Raw genomic sequence first — 20,015 nt, forward strand, 5'->3', positions numbered from 1 at the left:
CCAATCTTATGTGCCTTATGCCAATTTGCATATGGCATAAATAATAGTGCAGAGATAATGACCTTTTGAAGTTCTGCTTAATGTGATGCTTAACTCCTCATTCTCTTTATGCAGAACTGCTTTCCTTGTTCTGTCATTGGACCAACAAGGACCATAATGACTGGATCCTCCCCCTCCCAATGTAAGCTCCTCTCCAACCTGAACGGATGCCCTGAATCCTGGCATTAGCCAAACAATACAGTTCTCTAGACTCTTGTTCTTTGTTGCAGAGAACAGTGTCAATCCCTCTCTCTGTCCACTACTCCTACTATATTTCTTTTTGCTCCACCCATTTAAATGGCATGCTGCACCACAGTGCTTTGCTCAGTTAGTTCATTCCCCTGCATCTCTTATTCTTCCACTTTGTTGGGATGAGATTATCGATTCCCTCTGGATCCATTGCTTGTTTGAGCTGCAGTCATGTTTCCCTGTTCCTGACCACTGATTAAATCAGAAGGCCCAAATCCAACAGGGTTTGACCAGCTCCTGGTTCAAAATATCCAGTCCTGAAGAAAGGTAATACCTGAAACTTTGACTGCTCCTTTCCTCCAGACACTGCCTGGGCTGCTGTGTTCTTCCAGCCTTCAGTTTGTCTGCCTTGGATTCCAGCATCTGCAGGTTTCTTGTCTCTTCCCCTTCCCCTTCCCCGAATGTGTTGCTGTGTTTGACTCAGGTCATACCAGCCCCCAGGAGCTCTCTCAGGCTGATGTATCACTTGTGATGAGTCACAATCCTTAATGTGTTTTAATTATTCAGTTTATTTCATCCTTTTATTTAGTATCATTTATAATATATTAATCTTACCACCTGTTCCTATACTGTTTTAAATCCAAATACTCACCAAACAGCTAACTTCTTCCCTTCATGGAGAACCAATTCCTACAGGATGAATAGGAAAAACAAAACAGCACCTCTCAACTAACTCCCTTGCACAGCTCTCAGTACCCTGCTCAATTGCAACCCATGTTAATTTGCACCGAGCTGCTTTTGTTTATAGGCTGTTCAGTTAGCTCAGCCCCAGGTTAAAAAAAAATGAAGCAAGTTTCCTGAATTAATTACCTTCAGCTACTCTCAGCCAGAGAATTCAAGGTCCCTGTTTTAGCCTGGATGAAATGTGGTTTGTAAATAGTCAATGACATTACATGTTAAATACAAACAAAATTCAGTTTTTAGATCAAGTTTAAGTTTTCCCAAACTGGTCCAATTCCCAGCACTCTGGTCAAAGTTGCATTCGGTCAATACATTGCTCACTAGCTGCTGAGATTCTGAGCCTTGTACAGGAAGAAATAAGAAAAGTGGCATTCACCACAAATAAACTAATCCTCAAGATACCCTCACCAAGTGGGTAGCAGTGGAAATTGTGAAGAAACTGGCAGCTCCAAATGTACAAAGCCATTCTAAGCCAATTGCGTTAAAGTAATGGCAGATTTAAAAACCCAACTGATAATCTGTCCCCTACTGCATTTGAACAAACATGTCAAATGTCCTGTGATTCAAACACCTCACATTGGATTATAGAGAAATCAATATCAATGATATCTCAATCCAAGTATCGTTTTCCAGAGGTTTTCCTTTCTTTATTTCATTATTCTAATCCCCATTTTTTTTTTCATCTCCGTGTTCTTGCTTTCCTGGAGTCCAGTTTCCCTTTAGTACCACAGTCAAGCAATGACTGGAATGCACAAGGGTTCAGTGCCAGCACACTATTGAACTGCATGGGGCATCACAGTCATGTTCAATTTGTTGTCACCCAATGCCCATATATACAGAATTCCCTCAGCAGCGATTGCTTCACACCTCCCGAATGAGGCTGGGACTTCTCTGATTTGCTTTTTGCTTTGATGCAGAAACTGTTTCTAAGCAATTTATCTTGTTAGGATTGGGCCTGCTCCCAGGATCAAGGAAGGGATTGGTAATTGGGAAATATTTTTAAGAGCCCTCTACCATCTGCTGATATGCTGTCTGGCCAGTGAATTGCTTTGACTGCTTAAGTGTGCATGTTGATAATGACAATAACTCTGGCTGTCTTTGTAACTTGCTAGGGCCCACACTGCTGTTGACCAGTGATATTATTAGGCAGCGTCTGGGTGCATCAGCACTGGACAGGTAAGAGTGCTGTGTAAGAATATCAACAATCTAGTACTGTATAGTATCTAATAATGTGTTGTCCCAGAATTGCAGTTCGTAACTGGGATTTAGTTGCTATCTGGTGAGATGTGATTTTTGGGACAGATGATTTCATAGAGGTATTGTTTTGTTAGGTTGTTAATAGCCAACATTTCCTGATATAACTTTATCCCGAATTTAGTTACATGCTTCAATCAAATCCTAGTTGATTTCTCAAAGATCGATCAGATGTTTGTTTATCAATGGGGATTTAGGGGAAGGTAGTGGTGTAATGGTTATGGCACTGCATCAGTAATCTAGAGCTCCAGGCTGGAGGGCCCATGGGTTTGAATCCCACTATGGCACATGGTGAAATTTGAATTCTGTAAAAGAAAAATCTGGAATTAAGAGCTGGTCCAATGGTAACTGTGTTGTCCATTGCTATAAAAACCTATGTGGTTCACCACTGTCCTTTAAAGAAAGGAAATCTGCTATCCTTCCCTCATCTGGCCTATATGTGACTCCAGATCCACAGTAATATGGAACAAAAATAGAAGTTGCTGGAAAAGCTCAGCAGGTCTGGCAACATCTGTGACGAAAAATCGGAGTTGATGCTTCGGGTCTAGCGACCCTTCCTCAGAATTGATGGTAGCTAGGAAAACGTTGGTTTATATGCAGAAGATAGGATGCGAGGAGGGTGTAAGGAGTAAACAATAGGTGAGAATAGAGCCCAAAGAGAGAGAACAGTTGGACAGACAAAGAAGTTGATAACGATCTGGCGAGGAGGGGGCTTTTAGTGACTAACAATAGGTAGTGTGTAATGGCAGGCTATGTGATAACAAGGCCTGGTGTGTGGGGTAGGGGGCTAGGACATGGGAGAGTTCAGACTGATTTGAGTCCAGAAGGCTGCAGGGCCTCCAAGCGGAAAATAAGGTGTTGTTCTTCCAGCTTGTGCTGAGCTTCGCTGGAGCATTGAAGCGTGCATGAGACAGATGTTGTCCAGAAAACAGGGTGGTGTGTTAAAGTGTCAGGCAACTGGAAGCTCAGGGTCTTTTTTGCGAGTAGAACGTAATGTTCTGCAAAGTGGCCACCCAGTCTACACTTCATTTACCCAGTGTAGAGGAGACCACACTGTGAGCAGCGAATGCAGTAGACTAGATTGTGGGAAGTGCAGGTAAAGCACTGCTTCACCTGGAAGGTATGTTTGGGCCCTTGGATACTGAGGAGGGGGGGAGGTAAATGGGCAGGTGTTACACCTTCGCCGGTTACAGGGCAAGGTGCTGTGGGGTTGTGGGGTGGGTGTGTTGGGACTGAAGGAAGAGTGGACCAGGGTGTCCTGGAGGGAAAGGTCCCTGCAGAAGGCGGGCAAGGGAGGAGAAGGGAATATGTGTCTAGGGTAGTATCTCGCTGGAGATAGTGGAAATAGCGTCTGATGATCTTCCGGGATGTGGATGTTGGTGGGATGGTAGGTAAAGACAAGGGGAACCCAATTGCTGTTGCGGGAGGGAAGAGAAGGGGTGAGGGCGGAAGTGCAGGAGATGGGTCAGACCAAGTTGAGGGCCCTGTCAACAGCAGTGCTGTGGAGTCCTTGGTTGAGAAAGAAGATGGACATTTTGGAGGCTTCCTTGTCGAAGTTAGCTTCATCTGAGCATATGTGACAGAGACAGAGGAACTGAGCGAATGAAATGGGAGTCTTTACCGGAAGCAGGGTGTGGGAATGTATAGTCCAGGTAGCTGTGGGAGTCAGTGGGTTTGTAATGGATATTAGTGGCCAGTCTATCCCCAGAAATGGAAACAGATGTCGAGGAAGAGAAGGGAGGAGTCAGAGATAGCCCAGGTGAAAGTGAGGGCAAGGTGGAATTGGAAGCAAAATTGATCAACTTTTCCAATTCCAGACAAGAGAGAGAAGCAACATCGATGATATCATTGATATATCAGAGAAAGAGTTGTGGGTGGGGCCGGAATAAGACTGGAACAGGGAATGAACATGTGGCTCGCTCTTAACTGCCTTCTGAAATCACCTAGAAAGCCAATCAGTTCACGTGTGATATTGATGGGCAAAAGAGTGCTGGCCTCTCCAGTGATCCCAGACAAGAATAAAGAAAATAAAAAAAGTCTTGGCAAAGTTGAGATGCACTGTAGTCCTCCTCACAGGCAGGTTTCTCCTAGGAATATTTGAAGTCCTTGTTTTTAGTTTCATTATTGATTCCAGATTCTTGCCCAAGAGTCTTGTGTGTTCTTGGAACATAATATGCGCACACAAAATTGCTTCAGAATATCATATACATATTTGTATAAACATTATATAATATAAACTTATGATCTGTTTGTACACACACATTTTCATTTTCTCTCTTTCCCCCCCACCACGCACACGCACAATATTTTCAGGCATAGCTGATTGGGCTAGGAAGCAGGGTTCTGTTTTAGTGAGCAGTGCCACAAAAGGGATCTGTGTTAAGCTTCAATGCCTCCTCCATGGCACACGGAATTGTGAAGCTGCTTACGTCTCGCAGATCTTCTGCCCTTCATCCAAAGTGACTGAAACAAATGACTAGTCAATTATTTTGTTCCTATCTGTGGGAGCATGCCATGTGAACATTGGCTAATGCTTTTCCCATCATTACATGGTGACTACATTGAGGGGGGGGGAAAAAATTCATTGTAATGCTCATTCTGATCGTGAAAAGCCGTGTACGATGCTGATGTATTTATAATATCACTAATCTAATAATGCATAGGCCCAGGCTGATGCTTCTGGGAATGAACAAAGGAAATCTGCTGCCCTTGCCTGATCTGGCCAACATGTGACACCAGACCCTCTGAAATGGCCTCACAGGCCACAGATCAATTAGGAATGGATAACAAGTGTTGTTGGCCCTGCCAGCAAAATCCAGATCCCATGAAAGAGTAAAAAAAAATGTTGAGATATAAATGTGGTGATGGTAATAAGTAGATTGGCACGGAATAGTTCCTTCTATTTTACTTGTAACTATCTTAGAGCATTGTTTGAGAATGAAACAAAATCTGTCAATTGTCATACAATTCGAAGTTCTTCCTTTTACCTACAGTGTCATTCCTTATGCCTAATGCTCAGGAAGTACTGTATCTTTAGGAGATCTTACATGTGAAACAGGAAGTAGGAGATTTTCATGTCTTTAATCTTGCCTGGGAACTGTGCCTTCATATGTGTACTGGATGGGCATGCAATTATAACTGAATTACTTCAGAATCTGTTTCTTTTCAGCCAATGGCCAAAATTATGTTCTGAAATCTTGAGGTTTTTTTGTTGCCCAAAGTAGATGGGTGAGATATTAATGCATCGTTTGGAGCAGGAGGAGGTGGGAAACTAGCTGTCATATTGTGCCAACTACTTCTACTGACACTCTGTTGATATTACTGTCTCATGGCTGTAACAACCACTGCTTCAGCCTAGCTCAAACATAACTCCAGGTACCATATAGGCTTGTCTTCCCAAACTTATAAATGCACAGTATAGTTCAAACACACTCAAAAGCTGTAAGCACCTGCCATTTTACTTTGCTGGAATACTTGTGGGAAAAACCTCCATTCATTATTGGAAACTTCTGATGCTGCAACAGTATTCTCTGCAAAAATAGCAGTGAAACATACGTTGTATTGTTTCAACAAATAACACATGATAACTAATATTGGTTAATGGGATAGCATTTGTGGTAGAGTCCCTGCCAGAAGGTCCGAAATCAAGTCCCACCTGCCCCAGAGGTGGGTAATAACATGTCCAAATAAGTTGATTAAAAATATGTATCATTGTTCAAGGAACTGTTGCCTAACCCACCTAAAAAATCTTTTCTTTATCCCCCACTGAATCATGAGAGTCAAAACCTGTGTAAATGAAATGAATTCACATCAGTTAAATTTTCCATATTTATTTATGTATTCATCATGATGGTTTGCAGTGCCTGGGCCTTGCCTGAATGTACCTGCCCATACCTGGTTTAGTTTGGACCTGGCAATCCATGGGAGGTAGTGCCATTTGTGGGCAAGTGTTGCTGACTCCAACTTGATGCTCAGTGATGTCTTGCTGTAGTGTTTCCTCCCCATTGACATTGATAGTTGTCACATAAAGTAGAGTAGTTCCATAGGCTGCACTGTGGGTAAACAGTCAGTGTTTTGATCCCCTTTTGCAGCATCCATGAATACCGTCTGTCAGGCTGGCTGGCCCAGCAAGAGGATATCCACCGCATTGTGTTGTACCAAACTGACTACAGCATGACACCTTGGACCCAACGCTGCATTCGGCAGGCAGACTGCATCCTTATTGTCGGACTTGGAGACCAAGAGCCCAGTTTGGGAGAGGTAGTGTGAGACCCTACGTAGCATTTGTGCACTAAAACTGGCTTATTCCCTATAACCTATTGTGTGAATTGGTTGATGGATGTAGTTGTTTGCAGCAACTTGATGTGACTGAAGAAAAACCCACTGGCTGTGATAATGAGGGAACAGTAGGGGAGCAGAATAGTAGAGCTGCAGAAAGGCAGAAAAGAAATTGTCCCAGCCACTTGGGGGAATAGAACTTAAGACATTTGAATTCCTTGAATTTTGGATATTTCTGAAACGTGCTAATTACATTGCAAAATTTTTACATATTTGGCCGAGAAGGAATTTTAATTTAAAGTATATTACAATAATTTAGATATCACCCTTGGAGAAACTCCCCCCTTATCTTCGATTAATGTGCTGTAATCTTTCATTGCCCACCTGAGGGAGCAGGCAGAGCTTCAATTTCATGTCTTAGTCAATAGTGCAGCACACCCTCCGTACTGCTGCCTGCATTGCCATCACACCATAGATCATAGAATCGTACAATCCCCAGTGTGGCAGCAGGCCATTCGGCTCATCAAGTCTGCACTGACCGTCCAGACCCACCCACCCCACCTTATCCCTGTAACCCCACATTTCCCATGGCTGATTCATCTAACCTGCTCATCCCTGGATACTATGCGGCAATTTAGTGTGGCCAATCCACCTACCCTGCACATTTTTGGACTGTGGGAGGAAACCGGAACACCCATAGGAAACCCGCACAGTCGCAGAGAGAATGTGCAAACTCCACACAGCCTGAGGTTGGAATCAAACCCGGGTCCCTGAGGCAGCAGTGCTAACCACTGTGCCGCCATCTGCACAGATTTTTTTTTTGCTAGACGTTTGTGTTTTGAGCAAACCATCGAGCGTTGTGTTGGGATTGGACACAACACAAAGCCAGCCCATGCTGTGTCACAATTCAAGAAAACAGATAGTTGGAGTTATTCACTTGATATGCTTGTATTACCAACCTATGCTTTCTATCATCTTGCTTCTGGTGGCCTGAAATGGAGAAATACAGGGGCGTGGAGGCACAATGACAGTGTCGCTAATCTAATAATCCAGAGGCCCTGAGGATAATTCTTTGGTCCATGGGTTCCAATCCCACCGTGGTAATCGGTGAAAATTAAATTTGATTAATACAATCTGGAATATAAAACTAGTCTGAGTAACGGTGGCTATGCCGACCATCATAGATTGTGGCAAAACATCCATCTAATTGGCTGAAGTCCTTTTAAAGAAGAAAATCTGCCATCCTTACTCACACATTATTCCAGATCCACTGCAGTGTGGTTGGTTTTTAACTGCCCCACCAAAATGATGCAGCAACCCACTCAGTTAAGGATGGAAAACAAGTGTTTGCCCCTGCCAGTGATTCCCATGTTTCATGAAAGAATTTTTATTTTGGAAGCAGCACATTCGCGTACATAAGGAGAAAAGACAAGGGATCCTTCCAGATGTGACATGTTATTTTTAAGACGTGTTCCACTTTTTCTGTTAAAACAAACTTTGTAAGGCAATAATAATGCAATTGTTTGGAAATTGTGAGGATGATTTGTATTTGTTCTCATCCATGAATGCTGGATGGCTGTATGCCAAGATCACAGCAATTTGAATAGAATCTATGCTCTGGCACAAGAGGGGGATTTTCCTGTGTGCTGGTTCCTGGATGCTGTACCACAGGCAGTGCTTTCTTCTCCCACTGGAGATGTACTAAACCAGTGCGATGGATGAGAAACTACCAGTTCTGCAGGGAGACTGGTGAAGCTGGAATCATTCTCCTTAAGGTCAGGAATGTTAAAACAGATGTAGTAGAACTGTTCGAAACCTTGAAAAGTTCAGAAATCAAGCCCTACTATTCCAGGTTGTCACAAAATTTAAAGATTTTTTTGAAGTGCACAGGGTTCCCAGTTTACTTTTCCTTTAGACTCAGGTTGACCGAAAATACAAGCCAGGATTTTACACTTGACAAAAATTCCTATTTAACACAAATAACTAGAATCTAGCGACAAGTAAACAATTCTAAACTGTCAGCATACATCTGTACTGGTTAAAACTCTAACCCCTTCATAAAACTCATCGCCTTGTGTGCCTTAGCATTACAAATGCACATCTAAATACTGCTTAAATGTTATGAGGGTTTCTGTCTCCATCACCTTACAAGCAGTGGAAGCAGAAAGTGCTGAAAATCACAGTGGCTCAGGCAGCATCCATGGAGAGAGAGCAAGCTAACGTTTTGAGTCTAGATGACTCTTCATCTGAGCTGGTGTGAAGTGTGGAGGGGACAGCATTTATGCAATAGTGGATCAGCATCCTTTCTCCCCAACACTCTCCTGCCCTCTCCTACTATAGCATAAATGCTTCCCCCTCCACACTTCGCTCAGCTCTGATGAAGAGTCGTCTAGACTTGGAATGTTAGCTTGTTCTCTCTCCACGGACGCTATGTGACCCGCTGTGATTTCCAGCATTTTTTGTTTTCAGTACAGATTCCAGCATCTGCAGTAAATTGCTCCTACCTTACAAGCAGTATCAGGTAACTTTAAAAAAAGTACACCAATCCTTTCCATAATCTTGGTTTTTAAAATAGTCCTTTCTCCCTTTTCAGAGTATAATCAAAAATACAGAAAAATAAAAAGAGACAATCTTTGTATTTGTACTCTTACAGTTCTCCATCCAGGCTCCTCTCACGTTGAGTATGTGTCTACACAGCTAGTAGGTTTTCCTTGTCTTTATTGGAACTTCATATTTCTCTGCACTCCATCTCTGCAGCTGGAACAGATGTTAGAGAACACAGCCGTACGGGCACTGAAACAGCTCATCCTTTTACACAAGGAAGATGGTCCCAGTCCTTCCCGGACCGTGGAGTGGTTGAACATGAGGAGCTGGTGTTCCGGGCACTTCCACATCAAATGTCCTCGCAGGATCTTCTCTCGTCGGAGCCTCCAAAAATTGGTAACTGGGCTTGGGCTATCTGACCATGGGTGACTGCGGAAATGCAGATCTGTGAGCGAGGTGGGTAAAATGGGAATAACTGACTTACTGTGGGTAGCTTGCTGGGAGTGTGTGGATTGCAGGATTTGGTTATGAGGTGGGAATGGGCTAGAGCAAGCAATGTTAAGTGAGGTAGAAGGAAATTGGGAGGGACAAGGACTAATTATCATTCTTCTTTCAGAGGGAGATGTATGAAAAACTATTTGAAAAAACAGCAGATCGACACAGCGACTTTTCTCGACTGGCCCGAATCCTCACAGGAAACACAATCGCACTGGTCTTAGGAGGGGGAGGAGCCAGGTAACTGGAGTTATATTATCAGTTCAGATGTTGTTAGTAGTGAGGAGTGGCAGTTGGAGCGGGCTGCAAAATGCTTTTGCACTTGATCCTCTCCCCACCCGACCCCGGAACCCTCCATCATTAAGTGGTGTATCTACTTTCCATGTTGTATAGGAATGTCACTGGTGCACTCATTACCTTTCTCGATTCTATGGAAGTGCATTTTTCCAGAAGTTCCTTGGGATAGCAGGGATGTTTATTTATTTAAAATAGTACTGATGGAAAAAACAGTGTTAAAAAGCTCAGATTCTCATTGATACTTCAATCTATCTTGCCTAGAATTCTGACTGAATCTTTTGCCCCTCCTTGAAGGTCTCCATCAGTGTTTGGCCCCATAAAGGGTCTGTTCTTTTCTTCTTTCTCACTCTCCCACCTTCTGCACATGTGAAGAGCTTCCTGCTCCCCAGCCAAGCCTAGCTTGATCTTGCCTGTGTGGTGGCTTTCGGTAAATAAAGAACAATACAGCACAGGACCAGGCCCTTGGCCCTCTAACCCTTCGCCGACGCATGTTGCTCTTCTGTACTAAAACTGTCTTCACGTAGAGGATCCCCATCTCTCTATTCCTTTCCTATTCATGTATTCGTTCGGGTGTTTCTTGAATGCTGCCATTGTGTCTGCTTCCACCACCTCCTCAGGCAGCGCGTCCCAGGCATCGCCACCCTTTGTGTGAAAAACTTGCCTCACACATCTCTTCTAAACTTTGCCCCTGCTGCACCTCGAACCTGTATCTCTTAGTAATTAACACCTCACCCTGTGGAAAAAGCCTCGTGCTTCCCACTGTATCCATGCCATTCACAATCTTATAAACTTGTATCAGGTTGCCCCTCAACCTCCTGCATTCCAGTGAAAACAAACCCAGTCTATCCAACCTTTCTTCATAGCTAAAATCCCCTATACCAGGCAACGTCCTGGTAAACTTTTTCTGTACCCTCTCCAAAGCATCCACATCCTTCTGGTAGTGTGGTGACCAGAACTGTATGCAACATTGCAAGTGTGGCCTAACTAAAGTTCTATAAAGCTGCAGCATAACTTGCCTGTCCTTATACTCAATGCCCCTTCCAATGAAGGCAAGCATGCCATAGGCCTTTCTTTACTGCCTTATCTACCTGTGCTGCTACCTTCAGTGATCTGTGGACCAGCATATGAGGTGGGAGATCCCTCCGCACATCAGTAGTCCTAAGGGTTCTGCCATTCACTGTATCATTTCCACCTGTACTTGACTTTACAAAATGCATCGCTTCACCTTTGCCCGGATTAAACTCCATCTGCCATTTTTCTGCCTCTGACTGATCTATATTCTGCTGTAACCTCTGACAATCCTCCACACTATCCGCAACCGCACCAAGCTTTGTATCAACTGCAAACTTAGTAATTAGACCAGCCACATAGAAACATAGAATATAGGAGCAGGAGGAGGCCTTTCGATTCTTCAAGCCTGCTCTACCATTCTTCACAATCATGGCTGATCATCCATCTCAATAGCCTAATCCTGCTTTCTCCCCATAAGCTTTGAACCCTTTCACCCCAAGTGCTATATCTAGTCGGCTCTTTACAACCCCGTTTTCCTCCAAATCATTAATGTAGTCCACAAGCGGCAGAGGCTCCAGGACTGTTCTCTGTGGAACACCATTATTCACAACCCTCCATTCCGAAAAGCATCCTCTGTCTGTCTCCTATGACTAATCCAGTTCTGTACACAAAGATAGTAGGAACTGCAGATGCTAGAGCATCTGAGATAACAAGGTGTCGAGCTGGATGAACACAGCAGGCCAAGCAGCTAAAATGTCAGCCTTCCTGCTCCTCTGATGCTGCTTGGCCTCCTGTGTTCATCCAGCTCTACACCTTGTTATCTCAGTTCTGTACCCATCTTGCCAGCTCACCCTGGCCCAGTGTCTTTTTGATTAACAATCTGTGCTTTACAGTGTCATGCATTGGAAGAGTTGGATCAGACTGAGCTGCTCCTATTGCACTGGTGTTGATGTCAGTGTAGATATAGTGCCAGGGAGCCTACAAAACTCAGCTTCTGGGATGGGGTTTAAAGTAACAGCATTCTGACTGTGACAATCTCCGTAGAAGCTAGTATTCTTTAAAGAGAAATTTGACCTTCAGGTTAAACTGAAAGAATAACAGAAACCATAGACTTTACATTTAATTTTACTGTAACAAATGACTAAAAAATTAACTCACTATTTTCATTTGTATGTATTCTATACTTTAAACTATATAAATTGTAGCTTTTTACTTATCACTCATTGCACCCTTCATGAAGTTATAGTACTTATCGCAAACAGTTCAGAGTTGCTGCTTTTGTCCTTTCCCAGTTGGATAACTTCAAATCCCAGACATGGCTCTCATTGTGAGGATTGCACTGCAAACTACTTCCTCTAGCTTCAAACTAGGCAAATCTTCCAACCTCTAACTCACCAAAAACTCAGTCTTACATCCGAGTCTGAGACCCACCTGCTTTCTGGACAGAGAACAATAGAATTAACATCTGAGGAAGGGTCACTGGACCAAAACGTTAACTCTGATTTTTTTCTTCACAGATGCTGCCAGACCTGCTGAGCTTTTGCAGCAACTTCTGTTTTTGTTCCAGAGTTAACATTTTGTCTGCATAAGGTGCAGACCTGATTGGCACCGTTCCAGCTCTCTACATCTCGGTTAACTCCAGACCACAGAAGGCAACATAGCTCTTGTCTATCTGTGATATCCAAAGAGACCTGGGGGTTCAGCTGCATAGATCTTTAAAATGTCACAAACAGGCCCAGAAAACAACTAAGAAAGCTAATTGAATGCTGGCTTTCATGTCTAAAGGACTGGTGTATAAAAGTTATGCTGCAATTATACAAAACCCAGGTTAGACCCCACTAGGAGTCCAGCTCTAGGTACCACACCTTAGGAAGGATACATTGGCCTTGGTATAAGTATAGCGTAGTTTTACAAAAATGATACCTGGACTTCAGAGGCTAAATTATCAGGTGAGGTCATATAAATGGGGCCTTTTTTGACTAGGATTTAGAAGGTTAGGGGGTGAACTGATCGACATTTCAAGACTGTGTACAGGGGTAGCAAGAACTGCAGATGCTGGAGTCAGAGTTAATACAGTGTGGAGCCGGAGGAACACAGCAAGTCAATCAGCCTCAGAGGAGCAGGAAAGTCAATGTTTCAGGTCACGACCCTTCATCAGGACTGAAGAGAGGGAAGGGAGCTAGGAAATAAATAGAAGAAAGAGAGGTGGGGCTGGGGGAATGTAAGTGGGATGGCGATAGGTGGATACAAGTAGGGGTATTGGGGATTAGTCAGTGGAAAGGGTGGGGCGGATAGATGGGAAAGAGCATGGACAGGTGGTGTCAGGTCAAGGAGGTGCGGATGAGGGGGAGGGTTGGACATCGGATGAGGCCAGGGGTGAGGAGATTTTGAAACTGGTGAATTCTGTGTTTGGGCCATCAGGCTGTAGGCTCCCGAGGCGGAATATGAGGTGTTGCTCCTCCAGTTTGGCGTCATTGTGGCACTGGAGGAGGCCCGGGATAGTCATGTCACCAAAGGAGAGGGAGGAGGTGTTAAAATGGTTAACGACTAACTGGTGTTGATTATAGCTTACAGAGTGTAGATGCTCCGCGAATTAGTCACCGAGTCAGCGCTTGGTCTCAGCAATGTAGAGGAGGTCATGTCGGGAGCAATGGATACAGTAGACCAGGTTGGAGGATATACAGGTGAACCCTGTCAGATATGGAAAGTTTGTCTTGAGCCTCAGATGGAGGTGAGAGGGGATGTGTAGGGCCAGGTGTAGCGCCTCGTGCGGTTGCAGGGAAAGGTGCCAGGGTTGGTGGGGAGTGTGGAGCAGACAAGTGAGTCGTGGAATGAGCAGTCCTTGAAGTAGCAGGATGTCTGGGAGTGGAACGCTTCATTTTGGGAGCAGATGCGGCAGAGGCGGAGGAATTGGGAGTAAGGGATTGTATTCTTGCAGGAAGTTGGGTGAGAGGAGGTGCATTTCTGGTCACCCTGCTACAGGAAGGATATTATTAAATTGGAGAGGGTGCAGAAAAGATTCACAAGGATATTCCTGGGATTAGAGGGTTTGAGTTATAAGGAGAGGCTGGATAAGCTGGGAATTCTTTCATTAGAGCGTAGGAGGCTGATGGGGGACCTTGTAAAGGTTTATAAAATCATGAAGGGCATAGTTAAAGTGAACAGCAAAGGTCTTCTGTCTAGGGTTTGGAAGTTCAAAACTAGATAGCATAATTTTAAGGTGAGAGGAGAAAAATCTGAAAGGGATCTGAAAGGCAACTTTTCACACAGAGGGTGGTACATAGATGGAATAAACTTCTAGAGGAAGTGGTAGATGCAGGTACAGTTACAATATTTAAAAGGCATTTGTACAAATACATGAATAGGCAAGGTTTAGAAGGATATGGGACTAGTTTAGTTTGGGAAACTTGGTCGACTTGGACAAGTTGGACCAAAGGGTCTGTTTCCGTACAGTATGACTGTCACTCTGTATTAACAGGAAAGGACAGAATAGACAAAGCTAAACCATTTTCACTGGTTTGAGACTCTAGAACTAGGGGGCACAGTCTTAGAATGAGGGCCAGACCATTCTGGAGAAATATTAGGAACCATTTCTATACACAAAGGGTGGCAAAGGTTTGGAACTCTCTTCAACAAACAGGAGTAGATGCTGGATCAGTTGTTATTTTTAAATTTGAGGTAAACTTTCCTTAAACAAAAGTGTTAAGGAATGAGGGCCAAAAGCAGGTATTTGGAGTTGGGCCAATGATCAGCTATGATCTTGCTGAATGACGGAACAGGCTTAAGAATAGCCTACTTCTGTTCCTATGTTTCCTATATTGTTGGGTTAAGTGGAAGCTTGTAACCTGATGTCAAAATGGTTTCCCCTGTTATCCTCATCATGGCAATGGAAACACATACTATTTTTATCTTAAAAGTAAAATTTATTAGTTATTCTACATCCCAACTTCTTTTTGTCATAGAAGTAAAAGGGATGGTTTGTTGCACAACTGTTTGGTAAGTGTTTTGTATTATAGTTATCTGGGACTTTGGGAGACTTGTGGTCTACTCATTATGGGCTCAAATCATGCTGTCATGTGTTTTATTTTCATCTTATTCTAGATATTTTCTAATTAACCTGTTCATAGATGGTATGACACACTTCTGGAACAGATAGGAATTGAACCTAGGCCTCCTGGCTCAGAGGAAGGGATGCTACCACTGTACCACAAGGACCCTAATACTGTTGTCATTTTTTTCCCCTTTTTCATCATCTTCTTTTTCATTTAATCTATGTTTCTAATCACCCTGTTCAATGATGTTATTACTGCTGGAGCAGGTAGGTCTTGAACCCAGGCCTCTCACTTCAGGGGTAGGGACACTACCACTGTGCCACAAGAGGACTCAATAGTACCGTCATTTTTTTTTTTCAAGTTAACCTATTTTTCTAATCAGTACTGTCCATTGTCCCTAAACCCAAAAACCTTGCACCTTGCACCTGGTCCCTCAATAAAGCAATGTGAGTCTTCCTCCAATCTCTAAGTTTGGTTGGTTTAATTGTTACTGTCGGACAGTTTCCTGCACAGGCCATCTTACCTTTATTGTCTCCCCTGCATTTAAAGCAACAGCCCCAAAATATAGCCGTCTTTTAAACCAGAAAATGCAATCCTAAAACGTCATAATCACCCATACCTCAATTATAGCATTAACACACATTTAAGGCAAGGACCACCCACTCCCTCTGAATTTTGTAACTAGACTTTCATATTGTCAATACTACTTGTTGCATCTCACATAGAGTGCTGTTTGCAAAGATGTGCAGCAGAGGACAGGATGAAGCTAGGCTTCCGAAAGCAATCAGCCAGGCTGCAGGAATGTTTGAATTCTTGTGTGTGAGAGGTTGTGTTTTAGAAGTTTCAATGGTGATTGTAACAGTGCTATCTCCATCCAAACCTGCACTCTCCTGCTTTCTCTTACTCTCCCCTTTCACCTCACCTTCTCTCCTCCATTCCAACATCAACCCATCCCATTATCTCCCACCACCCCCTTCCCTCTTCGTCACCTGCTCTCTTCCTATTGTTGGCCCTATCAGGGGATGCTCACATGTCGGTGTAATGAAGGCCATGGAGGAGATTGGAATCCCGGTCGATATTGTTGGAGGAACCTCTATTGGGTCGTTTATTGGGGCATTATATGCTGAGGAGCGGAGTGCAGTGAGGACGAAGCAGAGAGCAAGAGAGTGGGCAAACGTAAGTCTTTTTCCAGATTTGAATTGTTTATCCTCCACACAACTGATCCAGAAACATAAGAACACTTCACACAACTTCAAGATAATCCTGAGCTCAACTATCCACTAAAGATGTTCTGAAATGTAGCTACTCTCTTAATTTTTCCTTTCATAAACCATTTGACCTGTTCTGAAATACACATGTCTCTCTTCTTTCAAACATTATCTCCAATTGTGTATTCCACCACCTCTGATTTTAAATAATAAAGTTTCTCCTACTCTGTCTGAAAAATTTTGCATTTACTCTTATATTTACATCCCATTTGTTCCTGTCCCCTCAGCCACTGGGAATAGTCCTTCTCACTCCTTCAGAATTTTACGTCTCTTGAAATCACCCATTCCAACAAAAAGAGCTTCAAATTTTCTAGTCGAACTTTATTTGCATTTCCAAATAAAAGGCAGCTCTCTGGTGAATCTGGTCATTTTTAAACAGAATCTTTTTAGCTTGACACGACTGCTTTTTTAATAAAAATTGATTTAGCCAGAGTTCAAAACTCATCACCATATGTTTAGCTTTCTTGCTGTCGGATCATCCTCATCAGTTCTCTGCCCAAAGTCATGTTGGACTAACAGTCACAACAGGCAGGTCAAGAAGGCAGGTCCCAAATCTACCCAAACCGGAACAGAAATCAACCCCTATGCTGTTGGCACTAATCTGCAGCACACTGGCCATCCAGCCAACTGTCCCTCACCCAGGGAGTCTGAGTTGCTGTGGCACTTTTACATGCACGTTCTAATCTGGAGCCTTACATAGTGGTAGTAGAGACACCTATGCCTTCCCATCATGTGTCTGACCAGGAAACACTCCCAATTTTCCCACCTACCATTGACGTGTTGGGAAGATTTACAAACTGGTACTCTACCTGCTGAGCCAGATCATGAGCCACCTTCTGTGGCTGTCAGATCCTGGAGTGGGACTTGAACTCCGAGCTTCTTCCTCCAAGGCAGGGACTGTACCCCACTGTGCCAAAAAAAACTCCTTGATTTAGAATATTAAAGGAAAAGGGGCCTAGATTGGCCAGGAAACTCGGGAGCTCTCTGCTCTTGCAGGGTCCATCATGTCCACCCAAGGACAGACCAGGCCCTGATTTAACCTGAGAGACTGTATTCCTGCCAATGCGGTTTTCCACTAGAATTTTTCACACAGATGCTGCACTAAATTTCTGCAGTAAAATTTGGAGCCCATGTCACAGGCAAGGGTGCTGTGCACTCAGCTTCAACTAATGTTCCTTCTAAGGTTTTAGAGTAGATTTGTAGCTCGAGTTGTGGTTGTTGTGGTTGGTTGAACCAGCTCGGCGAGCCAACCAACCATAATACTCCCTTCACCACTCCTTAGTTCGCGCCACATTCCCCACCAACCAATCCAACCCACCCGGTACCTGCATCTCCTCCAACCTAGTCTACTGCATCAAAAACACAGTTGCTGGAAAAGCTCAGCAGGTCTGGCAGCATCTGTGAAGGAGAAAACAGAGTAAACGTTTCGGGTCTGGTGACCCTTCCTCAGAACTACTGCATCCAGTGCTCCCCATTTGGTCTTCTCTACATCGGTGAGACCAAACATAGACTCGGTGACCATTTTGCCAAGCATCTTCACCTGGCCCGAAACGGCCAGCCTAACCTCCTGATCATCGCCCATTTCAACTCCGCTAACCCCCCCCAACCCTGCCCCTACTGTCCCTCTGACATGTCCATCCTCCGCCTCCTCCGGTATCTCAGTGAATCAGACCGCAAATTGAGGAACAACACTTTATCTTCTGCCTGGGCATCCCACAGCCTGGAGGACTTAACATTAAGTTCTCTAATTTCACATAACCTTTCCATCTGTCCCCCAGCTCTCTTTCCACCTACCGCCTCCTCCCTTCCATTCCAGCTTCCAGCCGGACTCATCCTTTCCATCGATCAATCAGGTCATACCTACTAATGGTGTCCATCTATCACCATTCTGATACACTCCCCCCCCCCCATCTTATCTGCAGATCCCCCCTATCCCACATCCAGTCCTGAAGAAGGGTAATACCCAAAACGTTGACTTCTCCTTCTCCAGATGTGGCCTGGCTTGCTGTGTTTTTCCAGCATCCTGTTTATCTACCTTAGATCCCAGCATCTGCAGTCTCTATTCAACTAATAGGAGTTAGGAGGTCAGGTTGTGGCTGTACACAATGTTGATTAGGCCACTTTTGGAATACTGTATTTAATTCTGGTCTCCCTGCTACAGAAAGATGTTATTAAACTTGAGAGGGTGCAGGAGAGATTTAAAAGGATGTTGCAGGGGTTGGAGAGTTTGAGCAAAGGAGAGACTGAATAGGCTGGGGCTGGTTTCCCTGGAGCGTTGAGGCTGAGGGGTGACCTTATACACGTTTACAAAATCATGAGGGGTATGGATAGGGTGAATTTTTCATAGAGGAAGGGAGTCCAAAACTAGAGGTCATAGGTTCAAGGTGAGAGGGGAAAGATTTAATAGGGAACTAAGGGGCAACTTTTTCACAGAGGGTGATGCATGTATGACATGAGCATTTAAACGGCATCTGGATGGAAACATGAATAGGAAGGGTATAGAGGGATATGGGCTGGATGCTGGCAAATGAGAGTAGGTTTATCCAGGATATCTAGTCAGCATGGACAAGTTGGACCAAAGGATCTGTTTTTGTGCTCTACAACTTTGTGACTCTATAATGCCCATCATAACCTCTCTCACAACCAGGGAATGATCCATCAGCCCAAACAAATGAGTATTGGTTATAGTATTTGCGTAATCACCAATAGGTATTTATCCAGGGTACCCGATGCGGAAAGTGTTTTCATGTTTAGCCAAGGGGTTCATAGAACATTCATATCTTTCTGTCTTCTGTAGGCAATGAACTCTGTCTTCAAAACTGTGTTAGACCTGACCTACCCCATCACCTCTATGCTGTCGGGTTCTGCCTTTAACACAAGCATTGCTGATGTGTTTGAAGACAAACAAATTGAGGTAAGCTTTAAAACAAAACTGCTTCCCGCCTGCAACCAAACAAAAACAACCCTTGGTGAATGCACTTGACAAGGAACACTGTGCTCTCACACAAACCTTTCAAGGAGTCATGTTCACATGGCTTGTTACAGGTCAAAGGGACAAGGCCAAATGGATGACTCAGTTCAATGCCAATTGATTGATACAGAACTGATTAATCATCCCTAATGGTTCCACTTAAGAGACCCACAGTGGTGGAATGCACCTTGGCCTTTGTAAACCACTCAAAATACTCCTTGATGTTGAATGTCTATCTATTAGGGCTAATCTTTACTGCTGAGACTGGATGAGACCAAGACTAGGGGACACGATTTTAAAATAAGGTATGTCCTATTTAAAACAAAAATGAGAATCTTTTTCTGAGATTCACTGATCCGAGGAGCTCTCTCTTGCCTAGAGAGTTGTTGGAGGCAGGGTCATTGAAGGCTGAGTTACAGTGATAATTTACATACAGAGGATCCGTGGTGTATGGGAGATAAGTGAGTCAGTTTGAGGCCACAGTCTGAGCTAGTCTGATCTTATCAAATGGCAGAGCAGTTGCAAGGGCCCTATTCCTGCGTCTAGTTCATATGAGAAGACTACTTCACCTGTGCTTTTGGCTTCACATTAATGAGTTCTACAAGTTTTTGTTAGCACAGTAGCATCTGTGATGTTAGACATTTGAACCAAGCTGTATCTTTGCAATGGTCGCATTTTGGATTGGTAACAATTTGCTGCCACCAATGACACACAGTAGTATCAGTGTGCACCATCTACAAGATGCACTGCAGAAATTGACCAAAGATCCTTAGACAGCCCTTCCAAACCTACAACCACTACCATCTAGAAAGACAAAGGCAGCAGATACATAGGAACACCACCACCTGCAAGTTCCCGTCCCTGCGCTCACCATCC

The 20,015-nt window shown here is 43.8% G+C and overlaps 1 protein-coding gene across 3 annotated transcripts in view; it reads left to right on the forward strand.

The window, feature by feature from the left end:
• pnpla6 (patatin-like phospholipase domain containing 6) overlaps positions 1–20,015 on the forward strand; it is a 148,087-nt gene that overhangs the window by 82,534 nt on the left and 45,538 nt on the right. For all 3 annotated transcript variants that reach the window (XM_048617875.1, XM_048617876.1, XM_048617874.1), the window contains 6 exons: positions 2,082–2,145; positions 6,315–6,483; positions 9,259–9,441; positions 9,662–9,780; positions 15,920–16,076; positions 18,966–19,082. In XM_048617875.1, coding sequence (XP_048473832.1) covers positions 2,082–2,145; positions 6,315–6,483; positions 9,259–9,441; positions 9,662–9,780; positions 15,920–16,076; positions 18,966–19,082 — 809 coding nt within the window. The remainder of the gene's footprint in view (positions 1–2,081; positions 2,146–6,314; positions 6,484–9,258; positions 9,442–9,661; positions 9,781–15,919; positions 16,077–18,965; positions 19,083–20,015) is intronic.

This window comes from Rhincodon typus, chromosome 38 (assembly GCF_021869965.1).
Source record: "Rhincodon typus isolate 14 chromosome 38, sRhiTyp1.1, whole genome shotgun sequence".
Classification (NCBI taxonomy): Eukaryota; Metazoa; Chordata; class Chondrichthyes; order Orectolobiformes; family Rhincodontidae; genus Rhincodon; species Rhincodon typus.